The sequence below is a fragment of the Protomyctophum bolini genome, assembly GCF_963924005.1.
Source record: "Protomyctophum bolini genome assembly, chromosome: 20".
Taxonomy (NCBI): Eukaryota; Metazoa; Chordata; class Actinopteri; order Myctophiformes; family Myctophidae; genus Protomyctophum; species Protomyctophum bolini.
In genome coordinates, this window is record NC_137881.1 from 26,351,995 (window position 1) to 26,363,235 (window position 11,241).

General features: G+C 44.3%; 2 protein-coding genes across 2 annotated transcripts in view; both read right to left on the minus strand.

The window, feature by feature from the left end:
* The window catches only part of LOC308335722 (signal recognition particle receptor subunit beta-like), a 398,251-nt gene that overhangs the window by 292,307 nt on the left and 94,703 nt on the right, over positions 1-11,241 (minus strand). The window lies entirely within an intron of this gene.
* The window catches only part of fgf11a (fibroblast growth factor 11a), a gene marked incomplete at both ends in the record, with an annotated part of 160,471 nt that overhangs the window by 147,316 nt on the left and 1,914 nt on the right, over positions 1-11,241 (minus strand). Inside the window, one exon of the mRNA XM_080792300.1 lies at positions 10,315-10,452. Within this exon, the coding sequence (XP_080648426.1) occupies positions 10,315-10,452 (138 nt within the window). The remainder of the gene's footprint in view (positions 1-10,314; positions 10,453-11,241) is intronic.

Genomic DNA, 11,241 nt, shown 5'->3' on the forward strand with positions numbered 1-11,241 from the left:
ATGAATATTTACCCAAATCAAGTACAAAATCACACCCGTGTGAACTGAGTGGTGCAACTCCCCCCCCCCCCTCTCTCTCTCATTAGCAGGCAACAGTGCAGCACTATTCCTCTCTCTCTCTGCACAACAGCTCCCCTGCTGGTACTAATAGACATATACTGGTGCTCATAGACACACATAGGTGAACACAAAGGTGAACACAAAGGTGAACAAGGTGCTGTTCCTTGGAGTGGTCGCGCCACTCAAAAACTAGCTATTATACAAAGACAGTGAATACAGACTCTACTTCCAGCTTCTCACAAAGCACAGGAGCAACAGATAAAAGATGATGGACAATATTTTCCCCAGCCCGCCACAGCTCCGAGGTTCGACCGACCAACACTCAGCCTCATATGGAAACTAAACTAAATCCTTCCCCCGGTTCCATCCTATAGTGTCGTCTGGTCGGTGTGACAGGTCTTCCTCTTTCGATGGGACGGAGTCCGAGCAGCTTGAGCTGTCTGAAGGGACAGAGATGAACTGTCCACTATAGCCTTTTCTATTTTGATATAATTCCCTTTGATGTGATAGAATGTGACTGCTCAACAATCCCCCCACTGACGTGTAATCCATTTATACCCGCTGAGCCCTGAGCGTATACGGCAATAATGCACGTCCCCCATGCAGAATAAAAGTAGACGGCTCTTTTCATTTGACAATAATGGTGGGTCTTAACCCATTCTGACCTGAGATCAGATTCATACGAGGTTTCCACTGGACACACACTGGTCTGATTAACCCATTCTGACCTGAGATCAGATTCTAAAAATGTCAGTCGTTCTTCGATTTTTCAAAAATAGCAGACCTACAAGCTCGTAGCGCGCCACTCGGTGGCGCGCTATGAGCTTGTAGATCTGCTATTTTTCAATAGCTAAAGCATGACATAGTGCTGACACCAAAATGGGTTCCCGACCAGAATGGGTTAAAAAACGGTTGCATCGTTATTTCTATTAATATTCATAAGCTCTTATAGCATTATTTCAGCGACGGAACTGAAAAGCCACACGGCGGTATAAGTCGTACAGTATGTACAGTATGTATCAGGCTGTGTATACCCCTCGAGTGTTGTGCACATGCATGCACGTGTACAGTACTGTATATAGACACAGCAACCCTCTCTATAGCAACTAACTAATCATACTTATGACTATGACTTTGTCCCCTTTTCCCTCAATATTTGATCTGTTTTCCCAATGTATTCTCTCTAAGCTAAAGGACCATATTGGTAGTCTTGCATGTTTCATATACTGTACAGCTGTCCATTTGACATGGTATACTGTAGGCTTTTTGTTTTGTTTTCAAGGAAACCTTTGGAATCCAATAATATTCCATTAAATATCAGTATATATAAAAGACCCAAAGCTGCCCTGCTTGGCACTCAGAATCATGGGTGGGTAAGTCGTTGTGACATGCTAGTGTCATGTCCAGGGGGTGTACTTTTACATGAAGCTGCCTCACCACGCTACAGAAACCAGGAGATGACCAATGGGCCACATGGGCTGGGGAACTATTGGTCCCCAATAGAAAACAAGCAAATAATAAAGCCCTTAACAGTTACATGGTCTATGTTTATGTATAGAATATGGCTGTAGCTGTGACGTACTATTCTGACATCTACTGAAAGATAGGACTATTTTATAATGGCTAACCATTATAAAATACATGGTAAGCTGGGACCTAGCATGGTTTATTGCTTTTCTAAAAAGGTTACAAACATATTAACCTCATAAAACTATTCCGAATTCACTTGCTGTCTTTACAAGGAGCCACACATTCACAGTCATACGGTATGAGCGTGGGCGGTGCTTAGACATACAGTACGGCCAGGGTTTGTAAGGCAATCAAGCGCTCCCCTTCCCCAGTTCAGCTACAGAGCTGCGGGATCAATGTAGCACACCTGGGAATGATATAAAGTGATTGAAGGTGTAGATTATCGTGAGATTTACTACGTGGTCAGTCTAATCAGAAAGCAGACAATCAGAATCAAGTATTGGGACTAACCGTCCGTTTTAGAATGGGACATTAAGAATATTATTTTTTATTTCTTTCCAGGTACAAACAGTGTCGCAAACCTACGCCAACACACATAACTGCAGCCTCTGAATATCAGGTCTCTGAAAGTAATCCACTTATAAATAGTCTTAAGGGAGGAAAAACATGATAATATTTGAGGTGTCTTGAGGTTTAAACTCGCATTAAATATGAATTGTTCTCTTTTCTGCAGTCGGTCTTCCACTCATCTGCTGTCGCCACACACACACACACACACACACACACACACACACACACACACACACACACACACACACACACACACACACACACACACACACACACACACACACACACACACACACACACACACACACACACACACACACACACACACACACACACACACACACACACACACACACACACACACACACACACACACACACACACACACACACACACACACACACACACACACACACACACACACACACACACACACACACACACACACACACACACACACACACACACACACACACACACACACACACACACACACACACACACACACACACACACACACACACACACACACACACACACACACACACACACACACACACACACACACACACACACACGGAGGAGAGAAGAGACCAGGCTAGGAAAGACCCCCTCAGGATGACAGAGCTGCCCCCTCCCTTCTTTTTAATAGCTGCTGGATCAATTTCAAACTCTGAGGCAAGTACAGACACACACACACACACACACACACTGTGACACACACACACACACACACAGTGTCCTGTCACATGCACACATGCATGCACAACGATACGTATAAACAAGGTTACTCACTTTGCTTAAATGCATGTGTAAATAACACACACACAAACACACACACACACACACACAGTTAGCCACGCTGCAGTAGCAGATGCCCCACAGCGACAGACCAGCGCTCATCAATATTCATGAATTCCCATGATTGCAGCAATGTAAATAAGTCAACAGACGTGACATCGCCAGCATCTGGTCACTCTGGGAAAGGAGGAGGATTCGTGGAAATAAATAAGTACATTTACTCCATTTAAGAACAGGTACTGTGCGAGGTGTTGATTTGTACTTATTCAATACTTTGTACTTCTGCTCCATGACACCTCAGAGGCAAATATTTAACTTTTTTACCTCCACTACAGTCATTTTGAAAACTTGATTCAAACACAAAACACCACGTATTAACTGCGTATACGACCTATCTGGTGCTCCTACTACATGAAAATAGATGTGGATGGGGTTTCCAGAAATGTTTTATGTTATGCACGACTGCATGTTTCTGGGGACTAGAAGAATAGCGTGAGGGGGTGAATATGGTGCGTGTGTGTGCATGCGTGTGTGTGCGTGCGTGCGTGTGTTTGGGGGTATCAAAGGTTTCATGACATTAACTTTCATTTATATTCATTTTTTAGTTTTCATGACCTCAATTACACCCAAACACCCTGAACTTTACAATTACAATTTAGGCATTTAGCAGACGCTCTTAATCCAGAGCGATTTACATTAAGCAAGAACAAAAAAGCATGGCAATACATCACATACATAAAAAGTATAGCTATCATGAAAATGACCCCTCTTATCCACTCTGCAGGGAGTTGGAACTACTTCCCTCTGGCAGACGGTACAAAGTAGCCCACCAAAAGCCAACCATAACATCTTTAAAGGCACTAAATGACACCATGTCTCGCTATAGATTTGTTTTTAATGTATTTTGCCACCGCTGCCCTGCATTTCTGCCATGAAGATAATTGCGTGTAAAGTGTTGTTGCCGTTAGTCGTTTATGAGACCGAAGAAAGTCTTAAGGGGAGGAAAAAACATGATAACATTCACGGGGTGTCTTGAGGTTTCAACTCACATTAAATATGAATCGACTTCTCTTTTCCGCAGTCGGTCTTCCACTCATCTGCTGTCGCCGCACGCACACACACACACACACACACACGCACGCACGCACGCACGCACGCACGCACGCACGCACGCACGCACGCACGCACGCACGCACGGGAGGAGAGGAGAGGAGAGACCGGGCTAGGAAAGACCCCCTCAGGATGACAGAGCTGCTCCCTCCCCTCTTTTTTAATAGCCGCTGGATCAATTTCAACCTCGTACAGACGCACACGTGCGCACGCCGTGTCCCGCCTCATGCACGCACAACGATATATATACGCATACACACAAGGTTATACTCACTTTGCTTAAATGCACGTGTAAATAACACACAAACACATACAGCATGCACGCACGCACACCCGTACGCTGTGTGTGGGTGCGTGCCTGTGTTTGGGGGGGGGTGTCAACCTTCACCGTAATGGCCCACGCCTATAGGCTTTCCGATGCAAATTACCCAATGACAGATAGATGGGGAGCGGGCGGTGTGTATGAGGGGGGGGGGGGGCTGCTGTGGTTGGTGGTGAGGCAGTGGAATTAGGCATATCTGTTTTACGTAAGGAGGGGTAATATATCTGTTTTACGTAAGGAGGGGTATATGTGTCTTGTATCTGCGGTGTGCCGGGCATGGACCACAGTATGTAAGGCTTGTATGTATGATTTTATTTGCACTGGTGGATACGATCATGACGTGGGCTTTGAAGCCATACATACACCAGCAGTGGTGGATGGTATAAAAGCTCACATTAACACGTTTAGGCCTGACCTCGAAAAAAATTAAAAAAAATCTTCTAAATCCTCCAGTTTTCTGAAATAAATATTTTCACAACTTTTCAAAAATAGCAGACCTACAAGCTCGTATGAGCTTGTGGATCTGCTATTTTTCAATAGCTATAAAAACACGTGGCATCGTAACGCGTAGTAGTCGTATAGATCTGCTATTTTCATTATTGACAAAGTTTCACAAGTACGGTACGGTCGACCGTTGCGAAGTTCGGTAGAGCCCACTCAGCACACCACACCTAATATCAAACCCGATCTCACCGCAAAACACGGTGAAATAGCACCGATTGGCAATTCCATATACGTACAATACGAGTGAAAGCCTCCGTTGCGGTCACAACACAGTGCATGGAATTGCCAATCCGTGCGATTTCACCGTGTTTGAGTAAGCTCGGGCTCAGAAGACAGGAACGGCCAGCCACAGTGTCCTTTTAAAAAAAGGACTGGGGAGTGTGTCGTGCTCTGTGGCCTGCAGAGCAGACGCGTGGCTTGGCTGCACACACAGAACTATAAGAGACACTTTTATTGCCAAGAACAAGACTCGTATAAAAACGAAAAAGTTAAGTTTGACACGACCCAATGAACAGCAACTGCAGACAAAAGGTACCAGTGTCCTTGCTCTGCTTCTCTTTTCTCCTTTTCTCTCTTGCCTGGAAAACAAACGAAATGCACGAAAACTAATTTCACCCACTGACTTACATGTGTAAACCAGTGATGTGACGAAGAAGGGATTCTTCTGACTATATAAAGCAATACAATCGAGGTGCTTTTTCAGCATTACCAGTGTGCAGGCTTTATTCTTTTTTTTCTTGTGACAAATAGAGGGTTCCATTTACAGTACAATGCAAAATGACAGCATGAACCTGCGTCTGTAAGACATTTAGATTAAACTTGAAAACTTAAATCATACTCATAGGTATCAATAAGTAGTTCAGAATAATGTTTCACTGTGGCTGAGTTGTCCCTTAACCACATCGACCTAGCCTCCATATTCTAGGTACGTCGTAACAGAAAAATAACAGAACTATAGATACAGGCCTAAAATAACTGACACGCTGCGCCTCAGAGCCAAGTCAAGTAATCAGTAAAATTCTGAAATGAACAGACAGCGAGGGAGGTTAAGCTCAAACGGAGCCAATTCCATAATATAATAAATCTGCTCAATCTGAAGCCTTGCCACTACTGTTTGCCATTATAGAATATAATAATAGTCAGTCAGGGTGAAGTGATATGGAAATGTCTTCTCAGTATATCTGAGAGCCTTGGGGACACACACACACACACTCCCACCAATATATATTTCTTTCCAGCCAATTTCATCGTGCTGCAACTGGCTCTGCATGTTCAGAAAATAGAATAGCCTGCCTACTACGAAAAACTAAACAAAAAACATCTTCATAGCTCATTAACCAACCACATGATTGGCTCCCTGCATGTTTAACCTTCTGATCTTTCTAAGCAATGACCAAAGGTGTACTGTACCTATAATACACTGTACTGCTTTGTTTTGACGCGACATATAAACCCAAAGACAGCCACGGATCTCCTGGTGAGTATCCTCAATATGGAAGACATAAACAGTCCGTATGTCACTGCTGTGCCCTTGGGGAACAGCAACCGTTTTCCGTTTCCATCCAAAGATTATTATCGCATCTTTGATGTATTTACAAACTGAAAACTAGCCCTGACAGCAACATGACAATTAAAACAAGGTTCAGAAAGAACGAAAGAAAGAAAAATATAAAATATATACCGTTCCCTGTTACAACTCACTTCCTTCAACGGCACACACAACATAACATACATATTGTAGATTTCCATCAGGAATCATCAATTCCAGAACCAGAAGTCACTGAACTGTCCTGTCCAGTCATCGGGTCCCAAAATGACAGCAATACTAGTACAACAGCTTCAATCACATTAGCACACACACAGTCACATTAACACACACACACACACTCACACACAACACAAGCAGCAGCAGCAGCGGGGAAGAAAAAAAAGGTTCCTAACCTTGAGCCGTCTTCTACTTGACTTGATCAGTTGTGTAAGTGATGATAGCCAGGGTCAAACTTCCCAGGTGAGCCCTCCAGCTCTCCAGCGATGTCGATCCTCCATTATATCTGATTAGCTCGCCGGTGCTTTCTTCCCCTTGCTGGGAGCTCTCGTGTCAATGGCATGTGACAGAGCCGGCTGCCATCTTCTCATTCACCCAATTGGTAGCATCCCCTGCTTGTTGGTAACATTCTGGTGTAGCACAGAAGCCAGTGACTTATGTACAGTAGAGCAGGTTTCAGGGTCCAGCATTCACAGCTGTATAGGAGAACAGACTCTACGGGACTGAGAAGAAGCTGAGCTTGATATGGAGGTGTGTTGGACTTCCACACACAAACGGCCATGCCATTTAAAGCGCTCCATGCAAGCGATGGCGTCCCCCTGCAACACCCCCTGTCAGGACGTCAGTCCCCCAACCCCAGCACCCAGTCAGTTCAGCACGGTCCTGGGTCCACAGATGTAGCAGTGTAACAATGTGAGCCCAGCTGACTCAAACCGGGATGCCATTGCCAACATCCATGCCTTTGTAGACAGGTCCTCATGGATTGAACTCAGCATCTCTTGTGGCTGGGACTTGAATGAGTCTGTTTAGAAGTGTCATGCAGGATATCCCAGTCATGTTTCTGGGGCTTTCCTTGCTATAGCGTGAAGGTATAGCAGCCTCTCAACGGAGGCCCGGCCAAGGCAATTCCCTCTAGGACTGGCAGGTAGAACACTGGGGTGGGCTTCAGGCAACCAGTTATGATCTGGAGAGCATTGTTAATAGTGGTCTCAACCTGTTTGGCATGTCTATAGCAGACTGGGGGCCACGGTGTTGGGCTGCAGTGAAGACCAGGGCCTGCGTGGATATTCTGGTGCCTGAAAGAAAGAAAGAAAATGGCTGTCAGAATCAAGTGGAAGTTTATTTTAACAGAGGTTTGCAGGAGAGCAACACCAAACAAACTTGGAACTCAGGTTTACAAGACAATAATCCAACACAAAGCATCACTTCAAAATAAGATTCAAGAATACCATAGCATAATTTCAGAATAACTTTCAAGAACAACAAAAACAACACACAGAAGGCAGATCCTGACAATGGCACAACAACTCATCCTTCAAAAGTTCAACAGTAGCCACAACACAACATACACAGCCTACAACTATATAATTATTTCCTCCTCGCTATCCGTTGGCATTACAAAAAGTACAAAAGTATATACTGTAGGGCCCTAGCCATAGAATGGCTGTGATATTATCGTATAGTATACTATACATCTGAGGGCATTGGGTGTAACACATCATGTGAAGGAAAACACCATCTGTTCTATCCCATGCTGATTAGGTGGGAACCTAATTGAACCCCAGTCTCCATAGTTCTTCACCCCCACGCCTCCATTCCTGAGTAATGGCCATCGCGTCTTTACCATTAACTTGACCTTGCTTGTGACTTTGACTGTGATATTTTCAACCCAAACCCACCTCTCAAGGGACAGCCGAATGGTAATTCTAGCCAAGTTGAATGAAGAACCGACCATCTGTTACAGTTTGACATTAATGTACAACTTGACTCATTTGGTAGGTAAGAACAAAAACAAATCACAAATGCGAGGCCAAAACAAACCAACAAACCAAAATGGCCACCAGAGCGGTACCACAAACCCAAACCATGATGACAGACACAGAGTGAGTAGACCGATACCATATTATAAATAATGAGCAACGGAAAATGCAGCCCTTTGTTTTTTTGTCAAGTTTTTCGTCTTTTGTTTGTTTTGTTCTGTTGCTTTTCTTCCTCTGAGGTGATAAGACTTCCCAGACCAGTTCTCACCCAATAACCATCGAATAAGCAGTGACAGAAATGTAGTTGAATATTATTATTGGCATAGCCTAATTATTATGAATATTGCAATTATATATATATATATATATCCGAGACCACACTATGTATTTTTTTTTCTCAATAATAATTAATTGTGACCTTGACCTCTGCCTCTGCTGACCCATGCACCAGGTTTCATGAAAATCCAGCTGTGTGTTATTTTGCAGACAGACCGACAGATGGACAGGACTGACTGCAATAACCCACATACTGCATTACAGTATGCTGCACATGCTTTTCTTGTGTTTTTGTCCTATTTATTTAAATGGCTTTTCTTATATGTATTTAATAGCCTGCCATCTATGACTGTGTGAAATCTACAGTATATGCGTACATACATGCGTATGTGAATGCGTGTGTGTCTTCCCACACACTGTTACCAATGAATTTCCCAAAACTTTTCCAGAATATTTAACCCAATTTCCAGGACTATACAACAATCATTCAGCGCAATAATGAGTATCTTACTGCTGTGCGATGCCAAAGACAGGCAGTGTAGCAAAAATGGAGCATAGAATATATAATATACAGTATATAATATAATTCCATTCCACATTTCATGCCAAATTTCGAGCATAAATTCAATTCAATTTCATGAGCGTAGAGAGGTGGTATTTTACTATTTTCTATATAAAAACAGTAGGAGCATTTGCCGTTATCACGGTGAAGATGGCTTTCTGCTCGTGCTCATGCTGAGCTCATCTTTCTTGGCCCTGGCCAGCCTATGCATGCATAAGTAACCATGTTCCTTGATACTGCGCTGGGAGTCACAAGTTAACTCCCAACAATCTAGGCCAGTGCCGTTCTGGTCTGAATGTGTCTGGCTCTCTCAGTCACAGTGGCACCCCGCATTCACTACACCAGGGCTTCTCAAACAAGGGCTCTGGACGTTTTTGGGGGTCAGAGACACATCTTTATGCAGTACTGGGTAAATATCGCCTTTAACATTTTGTACAAAACTAAATTTGAATGGTCAGACTTTTTTTTTTATCTGAAAATACACACACACACACACAAGTTCTGCATGTATTTGAGGCTGATGGTGTCTGATAATGTGTTCATATATGCATCATAAACATAATTAGAAAAAGTGAAATCCCCATTGCTTTATGTTCTTTGTTGTCGTCGTCGTCAGTGTGAATGACTGAGACGTAGCCAGGAGACAAACCTGCTAAAGTATCATTTAACAGACTGCACAGAATACAAGAATTTTATGTTGTGGTGCCAACTGCCATGCCACCACAACATTATACTGTGAAGTGAATAATAACATAAAAAGTCCAAAGTACAAAACATCAGTGTCTGAGAGAGAGTTGTAAACATGATTAAAGTATTTAAATGAATGAGAATATTATAATTCAGAACGTTCGCTCGGGCCCCCTGGTTTGTAGCAACATCACAGGAAACAACACGACAACTGCACCACCTGTATATGTATGCAGCATCACACAGCATCCATTCCCTCAACACCCACGGTCATCCTTAGCTCATTACGATGTGAAAAGAATCCTGTGCGCGTGTGCGTGCGTGTGCGAGCGACGAGCGTATGTGCGTGTGTCCGTGCGCGGGTGTGTGTGTGTCCGTGTGTGTGTGTGTGTGCGTGTGCGTTCTAGGCCTATAGTGATTGATGTACCTTCACAGGCCTCGGGGCTTTGGGGACTGAAGACGGTGACCTCCGCAGAGGTCATTGGATCGGCAGCAGCGGTGCCGCTGTATGTGACGGACTGCCCTACCTGGAGGAGCGCTCCGGAGGGCTTCCCGTGACCTTCTCCTGGGTGGAAACATGCGTATATATATATATAGGAGGACATGGACAGAGGTATTTTCCCGTGCAGCGCTGCACGGCCCGCTGAGCACATGCTTGCTCGTGCAGAGTGATGTGTTCACAGTGGTGGAAAAAAGTACTCAGTTGTTTTACTATAAGTAAAAGTATCAATACTGCAATGTAGAACTACTCCGTTACAAGTAAAAGTATGGTAGTCAAAGAATACGTGAGTAAAGTACAAGAGTATTGGTATCAAATCAATCTATAAATGCACCATGTAGTGCACGTATAACTTGAGAAATGTTCGCCCCCACAGACTTCAAATTCGACACACGCGTTTCCACGCCTCCTCGGGGAGAGTGCAGTGTCCGGTGTCGAGTCCGTCGGACCCATGGTTGTCCAGAACCGCCACAAAAGGCCTCTCTTTGCACGGGCTCTGGACTGCAGGGCCCCGGGCCCATGAGGCTCCATAATGAATTGCATTTTTATAGCGCTTTTCCAAGTGCTCGAAGCGCTTTACAATGGTTCATTCATTCATACATTGGGAGGTGAAGCGGCGAACAGTCGACGCCAGCGTCCTCACTTCCCACATGCACACACACCAATGGTGGCGAGCTCACACACCGACCGACTCATTGGAGGCAATGTAGGGTTCAGTGTCTTCTTGCCCAAGGACACTTCGACATGTGGACAGGAGGAGGAGCCGGGATTCAAACCGCCGACCCAGGGATCATTGGACGACCTGCTCTACCTCCTGAGCCACAGCCTGACCTGGCCTGTTTTCACAACACTCCA